At 42.4% G+C, this 20,142-nt stretch overlaps 1 protein-coding gene across 5 annotated transcripts in view; it reads right to left on the reverse strand.

Annotated features, from left to right (window-relative positions):
• LOC309821885 (recombining binding protein suppressor of hairless) overlaps nt 1-20,142 on the reverse strand; it is a 231,627-nt gene that overhangs the window by 105,341 nt on the left and 106,144 nt on the right. For 2 of the 5 annotated variants that reach the window (XM_082653426.1, XM_082653427.1), the window contains exon 1: nt 11,423-11,634. The exons of 2 other annotated variants lie outside the window; for them this stretch is intronic. In XM_082653426.1, coding sequence (XP_082509552.1) covers nt 11,423-11,442 — 20 coding nt within the window. In that variant the 5' untranslated portion in view covers nt 11,443-11,634. Of the gene's footprint in view, nt 1-5,767; nt 5,798-11,422; nt 11,635-20,142 lie in introns of those variants that run through there. One more of the 5 variants, XM_082653429.1, reaches the window with a different exon arrangement.

The following is a 20,142-nucleotide window of genomic DNA, read 5'->3' on the forward strand; positions in this document are numbered from 1 at the left end:
GATTAACTGATTTAACATCAACCCAGGAGTACCTGACAAGATTATTTTTTAAATGATACAAAATTTTACTTAAAGATAAACGATGCTACTTCAGAGAACCTTCTGAGTTCAAACACTAGTCAAGAATATATATTTATTTTTTAAGTAATGTAATAGAGAAGAATATAATAATCTCCTTTTCCTTAAAGCCTTGTGTTAGGCTTACCTATGTCTGGGACTGTCTTGCCACCTAGTAGAGAGCTTGGAAGCTTTCAAATGATTAACATTTAGGTGGAGAGATAAACATAAGCTCTCTGAGTACATGGTAGTGCAGTGACAAAGGCAGAAGGGAAGCTGTGTGAACTTGGGTTAAATCACTAAATCCCTGACCCTCGGACATATATAAAATGGAGATACTATCTCCCTTCACAATGTAGTTGAGGACTCAGTAGATATTCAACAAAATGTCAGTTCCCTAATCCCCTTAAATATTCTGTTTGCTAAACTACTGACATCTTTTAATATATCAATAAAATAGAGTGTTAGCATTTCCATTTAAAACAAAAAAAGTTGAAGAATATGCTCCCAAATTGATAACAGTAGTTAATTTCCTGGTGGAAGACTACAGTGGCTCACTTTACATGACATATTTAAATAACTTTTGAGTTTCTTATAACAAACATTTTTCCAACAAGAAAAATAATCAAGATGAGTGTTTACAGATGACACTAACTAGCCCTTAAGGAAAACTTCCACTCGATAGTCACTTCCCTGAAATAATTTTAGAAACAAGGTAAAATACAATGAAAAAATAAATCAACTGCACACCTAAGCTACCACGTGAACTTAAATTGTAATGTAATTTAAACGATATTTAATGTACCAACTGACAACTTCCAGGACTTACAGCTAAGAAACTAGGATTAAATGAATAACATGCCACTAAATTCTGTATTAAAATGTACCTATGACACGATAGCATAGGGGAAGGCCAGAATGAAAAATACTTGTTACCAATAATTATGAAATCATCTTTGAAAGCTATGGCTCTCCAGGTTTGTTTTTTTAACATTACAACAGTGAAGCAACAACCCCCACTAATTCAGTACAATCCATTTAATCAAATAATGACACTCATTACTGTAAGCTGTAAGTAGAGTACCAAACCAAAACTACCACTACTATCTTTGGAATGCTGAAATGGATTCAATTCACTTCCTTGACATTTGGATAAGCACAGATGACAGACACAACAGATTTAATGAATTCCATAGTCAAGAGTATCATATTGTTTTGACATAAATACACTAAAAAATCACTCTATGAAAATCATAAGGTTCATAAACAAGCCCATCTTTCAGTATATGATTTCAAGTTGTGGCCTCCTTCCCTATATAAGTCTTCTTTTTTCTCAATCTCCCCTCCTGTCCATTTTCTTGGAAATAGCCAGCTGCAATTTAGTGCAGGTGGCAAAACTAAGAAGCTAAGGAGGCAAGAAGCAGAGACTGGAGTGAACCAGGGGTAAGTGAACCCAGGCAGTTCTTGCACAGGGGCAACTAAAGCAGACTGGGTGAGGAGGTGTGCAGTGAGAACAAGTGTGTGGCCACCCTGGTCAGTCACAAGTACAGTACAAGATAAAGAAGGCAAGCAGCATCAAGAACAGGAAAACAGCAAAGGAAGAAAGAACAGGCAGGCTCAGAGCTGACCTCTTATTAAGCAACACTGGCAGCAGTACTCCCGGGTTTGGGGCTGAGAAATTTGTATTCTTGATCTAAGCCCACAAAAATAGGGGGAAGAAAGTATTTTAAACAACAAAGTGCATGTAACATTAAAAGGCAGCTTAGCGGTGTAAATACAAAAGAGTGAAAGCCCAGCATAAATCTCTCCCCTTAAAAAACAAACCAGGGGCTTCCCTGGTGGCGCAGTGGATGAGAGTCCGCCTGCCGATGCAGGGGACACGGGTTCGTGCCCTGGTCTGGGAAGATCCCACATGAAGCGGAGCAGCTGGGCCCGTGAGCCATGGCCGCTGAGCCTGCGCGTCCGGAGGCTGTGCTCCGCAACGGGAGAGGCCACAACAGTGAGAGGGCCGCGTACGGCAAAAAAAAAAAAAAAAAAAACAGAACAAGTCTCAGCTCAGGCACTGAATGTGTCTCAGCCATTAACTAATTGTAAATTATTTACTCTGTCTCTGCCTACGTTTAAATGAGTGGTTACTTTAGAACATATGATTAACAAGGTCTTTTCCAGGTCTGAAGTTTCCTGAATCTAACGGATTTAACAACCTGTAACATTTGTCACACAGGATGTAGTTTCTTTCTATGGTATGTTTGTTACTCCACAACAGGGAGAGCACAGTACACCAGAATATAAATAAGAGAATACAGAACCGTGTCCAGTATCCCTACAGACCACACTTCATCATCATCTTTCATTAAATCCAGGAACAAACAAATTCCCAATCTTCTCCTTTAAAGCAATCCACAAAGTCTTAAGAAAAAACAAGGCCTAAAATCTAGGCACCAGGCTTCACTTTAAATACACTCAGAGATGGGTAGTTTAGTCACTGTGATGTGAATTTTAACTAAGCTTCACTTCAGCTCCTTTTTACAGGACATATTCTAATGCCATTACACTTTTCTGTTTTTCAATACTCTGAGGTTTCTATTTGCTGTATGTTTCATATCCCACTTCAAAAAGTATAGTCCAGAACTGGCAGAAAGCTAAACAATAATCCAGGGGGTCAGTTTATCAGTGGGCTCTACATACAAAAGCCAATCTATGCTGAATTTCAGCTTTATCACTTAGACTAAGTGCCACCTAGTGGCAAGTATTGTATTTTATTAAATCCATTCAAGCCATGTTCATCCAGCAAGTACAAACTGGCCAATAGCAGTTGCTCCACAATCATGCAACAAAAGTAAAATATTGGCCCAGTCTTTACAAAGCTCGCTGATAGATTAGATAAATGGATATAGACAGAAGAAAAAAAAAAGATAATACAAGTATATTTACACAACTGCAGAAAAACGTTAAATGTTATATCAGAAGCATGCAAAAATATTCAGTATTTATTTAAAAGAAACAAACACTGTTAGGTAGGTTCTCTTACACCTGTTCACCTCACTCAGACTTTCCCACCTGTAAATACTTCATCACCCAGGTTTCAATCGTTCAGTGTCCCCCCACCCGGTCCCACCTTCTCTTCCATGCTTCTCCCCACCCCCATCTAATATCCTTTAAATTCTATTCCAGAAAGGGGGAAGAGGAGAACCTATTTTTTGAGCACCTACTACTCCCAGAACTGAGTTAGGCATTTTATATCCTGTATCTCATTTAATCCTCATATTGATACCATGAAGTATTATTTTCTCCCACTTTTTAGACAAGGGCAAGACTTAGATTAAGTGACATGCTCACAGCCACAGATTTTATCTACTGCATCGATTCCAAAGCTCCCTATTACCACCCTGCCCCCAAAAGTGTTGCTTTGTTCCTTCCATTCCTAGGCTTTCCAAAATCAGACTTTGCTCATATATATTTCTCTTATGTTCTCCATCAACTCCAATCTATTTTACACTACAATTGACCCTCGAGCAGCACTGGTCCACTTACATGAAGATTTTTTTCAGTAATGAATACTAAGTACCACGTGACTCAGGCTCATTGAATCTGAGGATGGAGAACCGTGGGTACAGAGGAACCTCAGGTACCTGAAGGTCCTACTACAAGCTATTCGCCCCAACCCACCCCCCCACACCTGTGTTATTCAAGTGTCAACTGTATCTACACCCAGCCTCACCTCTTCAAAACTCGGTCAGTGCCCCCCCCCCATGCCTGTTTGATATTCAAATCCTTGGCTTAGCACTCAAGGTCCTCTAAGAGGCCCCAACCACTTTTCTAGCTTTATTTTCTACCACTCCCTATGACCTCTCCTCTCGAATTAAAAGATAATCATTTGCACCCATGTTCCCATCAACATTATACATCTGTTAAACACATATAATCTCCCTTATTATCTGTGTACTTTCCACTAAATCATGAGCTTCACTGGACCATTTTTTAGCCATCTTTAAAAGGTTTTATACAGCGGTCTTATACCTATTAAGTGCTCAATAACTTTAATAAATACATTATTAAAACAATTATAAAGAACCACTAAAAAAAAAAAAAAAAAAAAGAACCACTAAAGCATGGTTATACTCTTCATTTCCCTTAACCATTCCTTCATGTCTGGGGATCTCAATATTTCTACCTCTTCCACTTGGTGTATGGATCAGGAGCTCTGTACAGAACTACATAATTTTTTCCATGAAAAAGTTCCTCATACTCAAACCGAAAGTTAAATGATTTGAAAAAGTATGCTGGAAACAATGGTGACAATAAAAAATTCAGTGGTTGCAGGATGGGATAAGGCAGGAGAGAGCAATGGACAGGCAGAGCACAGAGGATTTTCTAGGGCAATGAAGCTACTGTTTGATACTACAACGGCACATACATTTGTAGATACGTTATACATTTGTCCAAACCCACAGAATGCACACCAAGAGTGAACCCTAACGTAAACTATGGACTTGGGGAGATAATAATATGTCAGTGTAAGTTCATCAGTTATAACAAATGTACCACTCTGTTGGGGGATGTTGGTAATACAGGAGGCTATTTGTGGGGGGGCAAGGAGTACACAGGAAATATCTGTACCGTCCCCTCAATTTTGCTGTGAAACTAAAACTGCTCTAAAAAATAAGTTCCAATTAAAAAAAAAAAAAAAGGAATTCCCTGGCAGTCCAGTTGCTAGGACTCGGCGCTTTCACTGCTGGGGCCCGGGTTTGATCCCTGGCCGAGGAACTAAGATCCTTGAAGCCGTGTGGCACGGCCAAAAAAAAAAGTATTCTGGATAAAAAAGCAAGATCTTAGTGGATCTGCAGTTTTCCAAAAACGGAATACCACTGTTCCAAAAGAAGTTGTTTAAAGAAAAAATATATAACACTGATTCTCTATTTTATAAGGCAACTGATACTGCAGTTATATAACACAATCTTTACAACACTAGTAAAAAATAACAGGGTTTCATAAAGTGATGAACATTTTTCCTAGTTATATAAACTGTTTATGAGAAACTATTCTTATTCATTTACAACTCTATCATCTAATTAACAAGTGCACAAAAAATGTTAGTCCTAAGGCCAAATTAAAAATATGGAATATAGATGGGACTTCCCTGGTGGTCCAGTGGATAGGATTCCACGCTCCCAATGCAGGGGGCCAGGGTTCGATCCCTGGTCAGGGAACTAGATCCCGCATGCATGCCACAAATAAGAGTCCGCACGCCGCAACTACAGATCCAGCCTGCCGCAACTAAGACCTGGCACAGCCACAATTCATTAATTAATTAAAATACTGAATATAGAAAAGAAAGCATGGGAGGGGAATTAAAAAGGGTCAACTTGATTTTCTAGTGTATTCCATCTTACATCCAATCAGCACAGCATTTTCATTGCAAGGCTTTTTCATTGCAAGGCATTTTCATTGCAAGGCAACTTAGGATACCCAAGATGCAGTGGTTTCTTTCTTTTCGTTTTTGTAAATTTAAATATTCCCAAAACTGCCATGAACTTACCAATGTGACTGAAAAGCTGTCATGCTTATCACTCTTCATTGTCTCAACACAACAAACCTACACAAATATTTATACAGATAAGTAATTACTACCAATTATACAAACCAAGCCAGAGTGCCTCCAATGCTTGCTTTTTCCCCAGTAGTAAGTTGTGTTCAGGAAATGCATTACCCTTTTCACACCATTAGGATATCATTTCACTCCCTGAAGCAGAATCAGACCTGATGAGACATAAGTGACATCTTGATGTTGTACCAGGCCTAACGGGCATCCAGAACTATGGGCAAGGTGTCCTGAGAGATGGTAGCAGCTGGGCATTCAACATTCCTACATCATTATAGCTGTCCAAGCAGAGAAGAGAGCAGGAAGAAGCAGACCCCAAAAAGTTGGGGGCGACTCAATGACAACATGTGTGGTCAAGCAGTAATGTATCAAATATGTCTGCTCAAAATGCCAAGGCATATATTCAAAGGGCTGCAGTCCTCTGCACTAAATACACTGCTGCCTTCCTAAGACATGAGCCACAAACCACAGGTTGCAATATAAGAAAGTTCATCTTGAATCCTGCCTGTGAAAGGTTACCAAAAGAAACTGATTATTAAAATGAAAGTATTTGTATACAGTGCTTTACTATTTACAAATCACTTACACATCCATTGTTTTGACACACATTTTACCTTACTTGATAGTCACAATGTATCCAGCAGATAAACACAACAAAATTATCATTACTTATTTTATAGAGGTAGAAACTGAAGCTTAAAGAAATTATCTATAAGTAATCTGTCCACAAAACCTGAGCCTTCCTGAAGATTATAAACTTATTTGGTTCAATCGTGTGGATCCCCCCAAAAAAGCAGCCTACAGTGTCTTAAGGTTTAATGCATGTCCCTATGCATCTAAGAAGTACTTAAAACACTTAAAAATAATGAAACCTTTTGAAAAACACTGAATAGTCAACCATACAAAAAAACAAAATATTTAAGCTTGTCAGTTTGTACAAATACACTACTTTCTAAAAATCCAAAGGAACTTTTGCCTAAGAATTTTACTACAATGTTGTCAGGGGCTATAAGACTGTCTTTGACTGAAAATATCAATTCCTTTGGGTACTTCAGCAATTAAATACCCTATAGAATCAATATATTCCCTGTACACATCAAATTCTGCTTACACGAACCATGTTGCATCATGGTTTCAAAGTTCTCTGAGTCCTTTGTTCAAAAAACTTTTTACTGAGTCCCCATCATGTTCTAGACACTCTTCTAAGAATATATAATTTTTTTTTAACGTTATCTGTCATCAAGTGACCAACAGCCTTTGGGTATGACAGACAATTACAATTCAGTATGACACTTCCAAGTGAATTATACCCAGTCCTTTAAGAACACACAGGAGGGGTACTGAACCCAGCCTGGTGGATCAGGGTAGAATATCCTCAGACCAAAATCTTGAATAATAACCTACCTAACAACAGCACTTTTCAAGCACAGGGATACATTAAACTGTGGAGCCCATACAAGGAACTCCAAGTTCTTCAATATGGCTGGAGAACTGAATATGAAGGGAGAGAAAGGCAAAACAGTTCAGCTGGAGAAAAGGTAAATGAAATAGTTATACAGGACCCTATATGCCGTGCTAGCTAACATTTTTTGAGCACTTGCTATATGCCAGGCATCCTCAAATGCTCTCTTGCATTTAATCCTCACAGAGAACCACTGAGCTAAGAATAATTACCTTGCAACTGATGGAGGAGGCAAGGAGAGGTTAGATCGTTTGTCAATCTTATAGAGGTTTTAAGTGGCAGAGACAGAACTGGAACCCAGTTCAGATTAAATCCTAAAAGTGAGCTCATAAACTCTCCACTCCACTGCCTCTCTTAATGAAGGCTGCTAGGGGGAGCCATTGAAAGGTTTTTAAAATAAGGAGTGAAGTGATCGGATTTGCTCTTTAGAACGACTATGTGGAAGTTGGACAAAGGGGGTGAGTCTAGAAGCAGAAAGAGGAAGCTGCCAATGTCTGTAGCAATCCAGGTGAGAAACGATGAGAGCATGAATTGTGGCAGTGAGGATGAAGGAGACAGATTCAAGAGTTTTTCAGGACGGAAAATTATCAGTTCTTAGTGATTAAACATAAAGAGTTAGTGTGAGAGAGAAAACCTGGCTTGGGGAACTATTGGGACATGACATAATCTACCAGGAATAGAGAAACAACTGGTTTTGTTTTTTCAATAAATATCTACAGAGTATCTCCCAAATGCGAAACACTTTTCTAGGCCAAAGGTCAAGTCTGAAATTATGGTACTGGTTGTTAGAAAATATTGAGAGTAAATGACAAAGCATTAAAAAATATAAGGTATATTGAAAATTAATCACTACTATTAACAGACTTGGCCTAGAGTCTAGTGAAAATATTTTGTGCTACCATTTAAAACAAAAGAGTACCACATGCAGAAAACAAATCAACAGAGGAAAGGCATCCCACAATTTTAAAATGTGTTATTATATTTGAGTTTGACAGATCTTCACTCTCTTACACAACACAAACACACACACACACACACACACACACACCCCACCCTGTAATGTGTTTTACTTATCCCTCTCCCTCTTAAAAACAGTATCAATTTTATTACCCTAACTATAATACATATTTGGAGATTTTTCATCCCACTATCACCACTGTGATTTGCCAAGAACTTAGTTCATAACCTCCTACTTGATTTCCTATAAAATATGACCTACTTCACATTGGCTTAATTCAGTAACAATTCCTAGATTTTTTAACCACACCTTTCATCCAAGGATGCTCTGTGCAAATCCTAAGGCACAGCAATCCTGTGCAGATGTGGCAAGTTACTACAATTCCCATTTTACTACATAGTTAGGAAATTGGCCCAGGGGAAGTAGAGTAACTTGGAAATAATCACAAAGCCAGATGCCAAAAATAACAACTTTTAGCCAATCCATGAGAAAATACTGCCCCTAGTTGAAATAACATGAAATTTAGTATTAGGAGGAAACAAAATGTGAATAATGTTTTAAAGCCAAGTCCTGGGTTTTTTAAATATATTTTTTAAATGACCGAATACTAAAGATTTGTAAGAACTTTCAAACACACCATTTTTTTCCCTAATACTTTATCCATCCAGAGAGCCAAAGATTATTTAATGAATTACATCTGGCAAGAGTAGCTTCCCTCCCACCCCCAAAACGTTTTTTATCTTAGCCACTTAAGACACTGATAGAAATCTGTGGGTATAGAATAGGTAAGTTTTAAACAAACCTATTTAAGAAGCATATATTAGAACAGGAGTCAAAATACCCCAAGTAAGCCTCTTATATTTTTTCCTGAAAGTATACCCTCTGCAGATCCATCTGCAATACGCATGGACAATACATTTAAAGCTTTAATAGTCAATACTCAAAATGAAAGTTTCCCAATTACAACTAATGCTGTATGTTTCTAAATATGCTGCTATTTAATATGATTTAATAAAGGTAGTTTTATTTGGTCATGAAGTAAAGGTCTTACACGATTTATAAACAAAAAAACACAACTTGATTTTTAAAAGTTGCTTTTATGAGGTTTGTGTGATCATTCTTATCTGCACACATCAGAGCAAAATACCTTCCATTATTACAAGGTATTTGCTTACAGTCAGAAACAACAGTGTGTGCTCAAGATTTCACCTTCAAAAAGAATGATTATGCCCTAGGAACAAGTAAGGAAGACAAATGAGTATAGGTGGAATCCACTCATGGAACCCAGACTGCAAATTTTCACAGAAGCCTCACATATCAATCATGAAAGATGATTTTCCATTAAGTAAAATTCAAACTAATTCATACTAATTCTAATCACAGCCTTATAAAAAAATGCTTTCTTCTCCACCAACATTCCTCACATTTGTATATCCTCTACTAGTAGCACTTCATGTGGTTTACAAATGAAATGACACTCCAAGTGATTTTATGGATAACGTATCTTCTAAAAGTAGTGATCAGCTAGTTGGGGCGGGGGTGTACCTCCTGAACAGTCTACTCAGCCTAGTAATACTGGTAAATCTAATACCTCTCATTCCAGCACCAGAATATCCAGGCCATTTAAACGCACCATACCACCGTCCCCCAACTCCCACACCAAACTCGAAGCTTTTAACATTTCCATAACAATAAGCACTCTGAACAAATTAAAGCTCCTTTAACACTAGAAGTGCCTTTACCTTACTTAAAGACTATTACTTAAATGTCTTTTAATTGCATTTGATTAATGCATTCCACAAAGATTCCAGAAGCAGTAGTCATCAACCCAAACTGCACTCTTAAGTGCTTTTTCCTCGTTTCAACTTCGAAGATGGGGCAGAAGAGCTGTCATAAATCTACAGAGCAAAAGCACATAACTGTAAACTATCTAAAAATTAAGAAAAAGTAAAATATTTATATCAAATTTCCAAGCAGGATGCCCTCCCTTTTTCCTTGCAAAGCAGCAGTTACTGGTAAAATAACTGAACTCTTGAAAATGCTGAAATTCTCCACCCCAAACCAACATTCGCAAGTTTTTTAACACCAAATACTCAACTGCTATGCACGTACCAAATGAATATCCAACGTAACAATTTAAACTATTCTCGCACGCCAACAGAAAAAAAACACCTTTCGTCTCTACAACACCCTCAGGTAACCCAGATGCAAAGCTACGACAGCTGCCCTTGGCCTAGGCCATCAGAAACCAAGGGGCGGGAGGGCGGGTACTGGGGTGGGGGGGGGCGAATAACCAAGAGACCTTTTTCCAGGGCTACTGTTGCCAAGCAAAACAACCAGGGGCCCAAAGAGACCGCGAAGAAAACTGGAGACACTGTAATCCCGAGAGAAAGGGGTGGTGGGGAGGTGTGCACGCAATCCCGAGAGAAAAGGGTGCGGAGAGGAGGAGCGCTGAGGAGGAAACCAAGTATCCCCACGCATCTTTCAGACGCACAAAAACAACAACAAACCCTAGGGTCTGTCTGTACTTAGGAGCACCAGATGGAGTCCCCGGGGCTGGGACAGTTCAGCCGACAAACACCGTGGATAGTGGATAAACCAACCGATGATGGGAGGTGAAGGGGGTACCAAACGAATAAACCACTGAACGGGGGAGACAAAGCCTCCGGGGGTGATCAAGGGCCAAGCAGAAAGGTGAGAGGGAAACGCAAGAGAAAAATAATGGGAGAAAAATCAGAAGAAAAACAGAAATGTGGTACCTGGGCTGTGGCAGGTCACTGAGCTACCGAATAGAGAGGGGCACAACAAAGGGGCACGGGAGGAAGGACAGCTGAGGGGAGGAGATGAAGAAGGGATGCGGGGCGCGACGGGTCGGACAAAGCGCCCAAGGCGGCGAAACAAAGGGCCGGGGGTAGAGAGTCGCGGGGGGCAGCGGGGAGAGACAAAGCGCCCGGGGCCGGGGGCACCCGCCCGGCGAGAAGGCGACGACGGCCTCAAGGAACAAAGCTGCTCGGGGCCGGGAGGCAGGGCCAGCGAGCGGCAGCGCGGAAGGCGCGCTGCGGGCACGGAGCCCGCGGGCCCCGCGCTCCGGGCCGCACTCACGCCCGCACCCACCGGCCTCGCCGCCGTCGCCACCCGCCCTCACGCGCCGGAGCCCGAGCCACAGCAGCGCAGAGCGGGCAGCGCACGGCCACACGCCGCCGCCGCGCTCGGCGCACGCTACACCGCCCCCGCGGCCCCCGGACGCCAAGCGTGCCGCGGCCCTCGAACCCGCCACCAGCCGCGGGCTGCGAGACGCCCGCAACTTTCCCGGTTCCCAGCGCTCCGACTCCCCCAGACTTACCCTGTCACAACAGGCGCCATCTTCCACAAACTCTCGCCAAAACTCCAACCCTCGCGAGATTCCCCCTGACGCCTTCCCTGGTCCCTCTCCCCCGCCCCTTCCCTTTTTCCTCACTCCTCGATTCCACCCAGCCCCCGCGCTCCCTTTTCCGTCGCAGCAGCCGCGAAGAGCCAGACGCCTCGCGCCGCCAGCGGAGTAAGGGATACAGCTCACTGCCTTCCCTGGAAACCTACCCAAGAGATGGAGCATGCGCAGGCGGCTCCTCCGCGGGCGAGCCCTCCATCTGGTACATGGGGAGCGCTCCGGTTATCCGGGTTTTGGGACGCGCCCTGAGGGACGTACGTGGAGACTGAGGAAAACCGGAGGGGATTACAACGGGGACGGAGAATGGAGGGGTCAGGAGGCGGAGCCGAGGGGAAGAGCGGAGGGGTCCTGGGAAAATCTGCCGCGTTTTACAGGCCTAGATGAAACACCTCCTCAAATGGGTGTTTTCCAAGTGGCTTCCCGCTCACTCTAGTTCCCAGCCCTTTTCATTCATTCAAACGTTCATTGGACGCCTCCATTACGGTAATGTCAGCGTTAGGTGCTGGAGCTACAAAGATGCCTGGAGTTCGGACGAGTGACATACCAAGAACTGTCTTAGTTCATTCGACCCCCTTGCTAACAGAGAGACAGACAATATTACATCGTGGTCCGACCCTCCAGAACTCTGTAAATGAACAACTTTTGCAGTTGAGCTCTATTAGAGCCTTAGCTTTCTTCTCCTTGGGTGTGAAATTAGGTCAGGCCAAGGCCTCTGGCAAAGACACCCCTACTGTGTCCACTTCGCATACACACGCCAGAGCACCGCGAAGCTTTCTCCATAAGTGAAAACTGCGTTGTAATTGAAAGCCACCACTCCCCCACCCTGCACTCAAGCCAAAGGTTTTGCTTGGGCAGAGAGCTGCCTGTCGTGTAAATCTCCCTAGGACCTCATCGCAGCCCCCAGACTTGTGTGAACCCAGATGTATACGGGGACAGACTGACAAGGTCCTCCCGTGGGCCTGGCACAGTCGAGGACGCTGCTCGTTGCCCGAAGTGCATCTCAGACAATCTAAACCTGGACGCCCCCGAGCAAACTTGGCCCGTCTGGGCACTTACTAGAAAGGTGCAGGACCCGAGCCCTACCTCTTCCTCCCTACCTGCAGCACCCCTTTCTTCCCCCCACCCTTGCCCTTTCAATTCCTAGAGATTCCCAGATCCAGCACTGCCTCCCGCAGGGAGTCCCAAAACCCGGAGAACTGGAATCCAGAGCCCGAAACCTGCTGAAGGCGCTGCAGGATTGGCGCGGCACGAGCGAGCGGCACTGCGCATGTGCCCAATGCGGGCAGCCCAGTCTCACGCTACACCTCCTTCCCACCGCCTTCCACTACTCGATTCAGACACAACACGGGCCGTGGGAAATTTCTTAAACCTCGCGAGAACCCTCCCACTGTTGCCTATGCTTTTGCTCCAAATCTCGCGGAGCCCAGGAGGGACAGGTGTTTGTCTACAGCAGCTCCCGGCGCTGTTCGTGCCGCGCGTGCCCGGGCGGCGGGCGCGGGCGGGGTGGGAAGGGAGCGGCTCTTGGAGGAGGCGCGGGGGCGGGCTGGAGGGGTGCGCGTGGCTGGGAGCGCGGGGCGGGGGGCGGAGGGCTGCTGGGAGGGGCCCGACGTCTCGCACACACACGCTGCGTGACGCTTTGTGGAAGGAAAATGGGGGTGGTGGAGAGGCAGCTTCTGAAAGAAGAAGGGGAAGCCTGGAGATTAGAAACTCCTCCTGGTGTGGATGGTAAGAGGTCAGACTCTAGGGCAGGAGGAGCCCCAGGCCGGTCCCCGGGGAGGTTTCCTGTCGCCCTCCACGCGCCTGGTACTTTCCTAAAATGTTTTTGACGCCGCGCCCCCGGCCTCCGGGAGCTGACGGCCCCCAGTGTCGGGTTTGAGTCATGCCTCTGAGTCACCCAGTCTGGCCACCACTTTACTTGCTTTAAGACAAGTTTGGATTCCCTTAGCTACTCTCTTCTAGCGAATGGTTGTTTTCTTTCTGAGGTACCCGCTGGTCTCAAGAGTTGGGTAGGGAAAAAATTGTGCTCTGTGCGCTCTTGCGTTGTAGACTTGCATAGATTCCGCCTCCCACTCGGACACATTTTTTTAATTTCTCCCCCTTAATCTCTTTTTAGCCTTTTGAAGTAATCCGTATATATCAGTTTCTGCGGGGTTTTTTTGTTTTTTTTTCCTTTCCCCTAATTTAACTTAAAATACTGGTTTTGCTTTCCTTCACCTTTTTATGTGTTCGTTGAAATATTCATTCCAAATTTTAGGTATTGTTTCATCAGATGCTTTAGTGACAGCTGTTTTAAGTGCATTCCTTCTTGGTTTATTTATCTGTCCAGTAAATTCCGGTTTGCATTCTTCAACCAGGCACATTTCAGATTGCCTTGATGTGGTTTCTGTAACCAGCCTAGCCTGGCATTGTCTAGGAACTGGTGTCTTGATGACATCGTAGACCCACAAATGTAGAGTTGAATTGAGTTTTTTATTTTCGGAGAACAGTGAGTCCTTTAATAAGGGTTCATGTTCTGCTAGTTATGTAGTGGACAAGAAATCAAGGTTTTTAGTTGTTTCCAAGGTTAGTTGTGTGTGTGTGCGCGTGCATTTGCATATCCCTTTGATTAAGTATTTCACAAAAAGAAGATGCAAGAACATTTAATGCAGTATCTCACTGCAAGGCTGATTTGGAATAGGCTAGCACCAGGAGGAGAATGATGCCCATGGGCACACATTCCTTTGAGCCTTCATGCCAAGAAGGCATTTCAGTCATGGCCTTGTCTAGGCCATTAATTGCATCTGGAACCATGGTCATCTGAGAGCCCCAGCCACAGAGAGCCATGGTAACCACAAGTCAAATCACAACTCACCTTCACCCTAATACCTGCTCTACCTGCATTCTTTCCCCATCCCAGTAAATAATTCCATTCTTCCACTTATTTAAGCCAAGAACCTTGGAATCATTCTCACCTCCTTTCTGTCTCACATCCAACATCCAATCCAACAAAATCTTGCTGGGTCCACCATCAAAATTGACCCACAGTCCAAACACATCCACACCTCCATGGCAACCAGCCCAGCCTAACCCATCTCATTTCTCACCTGGTTTTCAGGAAGTCTCCTAACTCATTCTGCCTTCATCCATTATTGCCTTCCCTCAGTCTGTTCTCAGTAGAGCATTCAGAGTAACCCTCTAGAACGCTCCAGTGGTTTTCCTATGAGGCCTGCCGCCCAGACCTCCTGAACTCCTTGATCTCACCTCTTCCCCTTGCTCACTGAGCCCTAAGCAGCAGCCTTCCTTGCTGTTCCTAGGACATACCAGGCACCCCCTCAACTCCTACCTTTGCTCTTTCCCCCAGATGCCTTAAAGATCCTTCCTTCACTGCTTTCAGGTGTTTGCTTAAATGTCACCTTCTCAGCAAGGCCTTCCCTGACCACCCTTCACGAAAGTAACTCCTCATACCCCCTGTTCCCTCCTTCATTTTTCCCATGGCACTTATCGTAAACTAACATACCATATATCATATCTGTGTATTGTGTTTACTCTCTGCCTCCCCCCATTATAATGCAATCTTAATGAGGGCAGGGACTTCTATTTTGTTCATTGTTCACGCCTCAGCCACCAGAACAATGCCTGGTGCAGGATATACGCTCAGTAAGTATTTGTAGAATGAATGGGATGTCTTCCACTTCTAGAACAGAGTAGAAATGATTCTGAAGACTCACTAAGCCTTCTAGGGTTCAGAACAATACCGAGGTTAGACCAGTAATGAATATCCCAATGCCAGCTTGCCTGGAGAGGAGAAATGAGCCTACAAAGCAAACACCTGTGTTGACTTTTTGCAAAAAATATTCTTACTCCTGAGTTAGACCAGTAGATGAACCTATACTTAACTTGAAGGGTTTCCTTTACTCTCCATCCTAGAACCTCAGGAAACAAAACACTATTGGCAGAATATAAAGAAACAGGTATTCTCATGTGTTGCTAATGGAGTGAAAACGTGTATAATCTTTATGAAAACCATTGTGATAAAACTTACCACTACCTGTTAATCCTACAATTCTGTTTCTAGACATCTATCCTGCAAATAAACTCATAGTGTGTGAAACAACCTGCACATATATTGTAGCATTATTGATAGTAGAGAATACTGATAGCAACCTAAATGTCGATGAAGAGATGTCTTATTAAAAGAAAACCACCAGGCTTTCCTGGTGGCACAGTGGTTAAGAATCCTCCTGCCAATGCAGGGGACACGGGTTTGAGCCCTGGTCCAGGAAGATCCCACATGCCGCGGAGCAACTAAGCCTGTGCACCACAACTACTGAGCCTGCGCTCTAGAGCCCGTGAGCCACAACTACTGAGCCCACATGCCACAACTGCTGAAGCCCACGTGCCTACAGCCTGTGCTCTGCAACAAGAGAACCCACCACAGTGAGAAGCCCGCGCACCACAACGAAGAGTTGCCCCCGCTCACCACAACTACAGAAAAGCCCTTGCACAGCAATGAAGACCCAATGCAGCCAAAAATAAATAAATTAATTTAATTTAATTAAAAAAAGAAAACCACCCTGATATATTCATAGAATTGAATAGTATGCATCTGTTAATAAGCAGAGGCTGCTTTTTATGTGCTTATGTGGAAGGATCGCAAAGTTTAAAAAAACAAGGCGCAAGGGACTTCCCTGGTGGTGCAGTGGATAAGACTCCACACTCCCAATGCAGGGGGCCTGGGTTCAATCCCTGGTCAGGGAACTAGACCCCATATGCATGCTGCAACTAAGAGTTCGCATGCCACAACTAAGAGTTCACAAGCCACGACTAAGGAGCCCACGTGCTGCAACTAAGGACCCTGCCTGCTGCAACTAAGACCCAGTGCAACCAAATAAATAAATTTTTTTAAAAAAAAAAAGGTGCAAAATAGTGATAGATAAATGTATACTTATTTGCCTATATGTATCTAAAAGGGTTCTGGAAGTACACAGGAGAAACTAAAACAGTGACTGGTTCACTGTAAGGGACTCAGTTGTTGGAGGATGTAGGTGAAGAGGTGGCTTATCTTGGATCCTTTGAATTTTGTACCAAGCACATGTACTGCCTGTTCAAAATTTAAAACATTTTAATTAAAAGGGGGGAAAGAAAGAAAAGGAATAAATGTGCAAGAAGAAAACAATGACCAAAGTGTTTCCTTTTTCCCACCTGCTAAAAAATTATTTTCTAATAGAAGTCATGTACTTGATGTACTGTCTCAATAGAATTAAGAACTGCAGAACTGTCAGGACTTCACCCCAATCATTTGGTAACGCTGAACTCAGTCCATTCAAGCAGCAAGTTCAGAGTCCCTATTACTCTATGTCAGGCATGATCTTTGGTAGTTTACAAAGGATAGGTAGTGCAGAGACCTCAGGGGACCGCCCCCCCCCTGCCCCCGGCCAGCAGAGTACACAGACCAGCTGTAGGATAATTCTAGGGTAGAGGCATGAGTTTAATGGCATTGGGGTACAGTGGAAAAAGCACCTAACTCTTGCCTGATGGGCCCAGGGAAACCTTGCAGAGATGACTTTTGAACTAAATCTTAGTGGAGTGGGAGTTCAGAAGACAATAAGAGGAGGAAGCATAAGAAGCACAGGAAACAGCATGTTCAGGCTCTGAGGTGTGAAACAGCATCTTGTATTCAGGGGAACTCCAGGTGGTGCATGTAGAAGCGGGGGTAGGCAGCGTAGGCAGGGTCACAAGAAGGACCTGGTAGAAGGGTGGTCCTCAAAAGTTGGTGGGCCCAATCCCTAGGACTTAAAATGAGTAAATCTGGGTTGAATCCCAGGAATAGGCTTTTCTAGCAGGCTGGTCAGGGATTCTGATGCAAATTGTCCATGAACCAAGCTTTGAATCTTTGTTGTAGGAGTTTGGTGTACTCTTTCTTCAGGAGTTTCACATTAAAGGGGCCAATGGTGTGTAGTTTCTTTGTTAAAACAATAAAGGAAATATTTAGCTACTAAGAGGAATAAGTTTGGAGGCCCCTACGTGTATATCCAATAGACATGTGGAGCAGATAGTGGCAGTGAGATCAGCACATTTGTGATGGGATCACGTTTCGCTGTGGTGGTTTAAACACAGCGGCATGTTTCAACATTGCTTTCATTCTAAAGTTAAGTTACACCAACTCATATTAATGAGACACACTAAAATATTGAAAATTTTATTGAATACTAGGCAGCCCCATGATGGAGAACATGGGTTCCAGCATCACATTGCATGGTTCCAGCTGTAAGACCTTAGACCAGTTATTTAACCTGTCAGTGCCTGTTTCCTCATGTATACAATGGAGAAAATGGCAGCTAATTCATAGGGTTGTCATGAGGATTCAACGTGTTTATTCTGTCTAAAGCACATAGAATGATACCTGTAACATAATTGCTATAGTAGTGTTCATTTTTATCATTATTTAATAAATCCATAAGTTGCCTTCATCCCATGAAAATTCTTGCAAAGCATGTCAAAATGTCTTTAATGCTTCAACAATCAATGTTAAAATAGCCAAACATAGTGATGATTTTATCCAGATTGATGTTGATTCATTTCTTTATCATACCCATTCAGAAATGGCAATATCATTATTATTATTTAATTTCTAAGAGATTCACGTGGCCAAAAAGGTTAGGAAACCTGCTGTAGATGGCCGACAAGAGCAGGGCTTGATGTGAGCAGATTGTGAGGTGGTTGTGTGCCTAAGAAAACCTTACTGATAGCTCACGTTAGAAATTAGGAGCCTTTTACTCCACAGAAGTCTCTTAACTCATGGTTTTCATTCATCCTAATACCTCCCTTTTTTAATAAAAGTATCCCTATCATTTTCTACTGTGTGTTAATTAAAATTAATAAAATGTATAGAAGATTGAAAAAGTGTCAAGAAGGATTCCATAAAGACTATGTGATTCTATAAGGAAAACAAGCTCTAATTCTAGGATTAAAAGAAAGAAAGAACATTGAAAGTAAGTCACAGAGTGGGCTTTAGGAGAACTTGAGAAACAAAAAGTAAATATTCACCCTTTGCTTTCCAATTGCGTTTGATTTTAAACAGGATTCTTTGGCCCTGGGAATTTGATTTATTTTCTTTTTTTTTTCTTTCTTTTTTTTTTTTTAGGTCCAAGTAAAACAAAGCTTAACATGTGCAGCAGTTCAAGAAGGTGAAACAGGGGACTTCCCTGGTGGCGTGGTGGCTAAGACTTTGAGCTCCCAATGCAGGGGGCCCGGGTTTGATCAGTGGTCAGGGAACTAGATCCCACACACATGCCACAACTACGAGTTCGCATGCCACAACTAAGGAGCCCACATGCAGCAAAAAGCAGCTGGTGAGCTGCAACTAAGGAGCCCTGGAGCCGCAGCTAAGGAGCCCGCCTGCCGCAACTAAGACCCAGCACAACCAAATAAATAAAATAAAATAAAAATTTAAAAACAATAAAATATATTTTTTAAAAAAGGTGAAACAAGAAAAAGAATGTGCCATTTACTCTAATGATGTAGAATGCGAATGGAATCAAATGTACCTTTGGTGAGAATGTGTACAAGGTGAATAATCTATCAAAAGTTGTTGCTCATGTAATTGAAAGAAAATGTTTCCATGTGTGATTGATACATCTTGTTCTTTCTATGCCATAAACAAGATAAAGCCAGTTAACACTATCTATGCAATCAATGAAAACAGCGTATGAGTTGTAAAATTCCAGTTATCTATTTATAAAAGAATACATTTGAGTTTTGATTTTCTAAACGTTCCCCTTTGTCATGTATCATATATTGTGGTTTTTGGTTCTGTGTTGGGTCAATGTTGAACACTCATAATTAACAAAACAGCTGGGGTATAAAGGAAAAAGCATTGGACCAGCTCTCCCATTGAGTCCTACATCCACCACTAGCCAGCTGGCTAACTTTGGGCAAGCTAATATTTCCTCATGTGCAAATGGGGAATGTAAAACCTATGGCTTATGGTCGTTTTGAAAATTATTTGAGATATTACATGAAATAACTGGGTACATAGTAAGTACTCAGTAAATGCTGCTGCTTTAGGAAATTGTACCACCCATGCCAATGCTGTTTTCTTTTCTATTAGATGGACTAGGACTCCCTGCCTTAGAGATTTGTTACACAGATCAAATCAGATAACGACATAGATAATTAAATGGCAAGAATTATCTTTAAATAAGTTTATTGTATTTATTTTTGGTTGGCACATTTATTTGTAAAAATTTGAGTATGGTTTTATAGCAAATGAATAGAACAGACAAAGATCCCTAAATTTTCTCCTCTGGCCCATGTTACTATTAACCTGGGGCGTAAATGACCTTTATCAGTTTTTCAAAGAAAGCCTACCAGAAAGGTTTTACCCTTTGCATCTGTGTTGTTTTGTGTCAGAGATAGTGTAATGATAAGCATCAACTTGCAGTTATGACCTTTGTGGCTAGCATCCTTGTCCAAAATAGACTAAGAACTAAGAAGATCAACTTTGGAACCAGTCTATTCAACCACTGACAAATAGTGAAAGATATCAAACAATTCCTATCTTGTGAAAAACCAAACTCTGTCAAGGACAGCTATCAAAGACAATGGAGAATCCCCTTGAACATCATAATCAAAATTGTACATTGTCACTTTTAAAA

Source organism: Grampus griseus, assembly GCF_964374135.1.
Source record: "Grampus griseus genome assembly, chromosome: 4".
Lineage (NCBI taxonomy): Eukaryota > Metazoa > Chordata > Mammalia > Artiodactyla > Delphinidae > Grampus > Grampus griseus.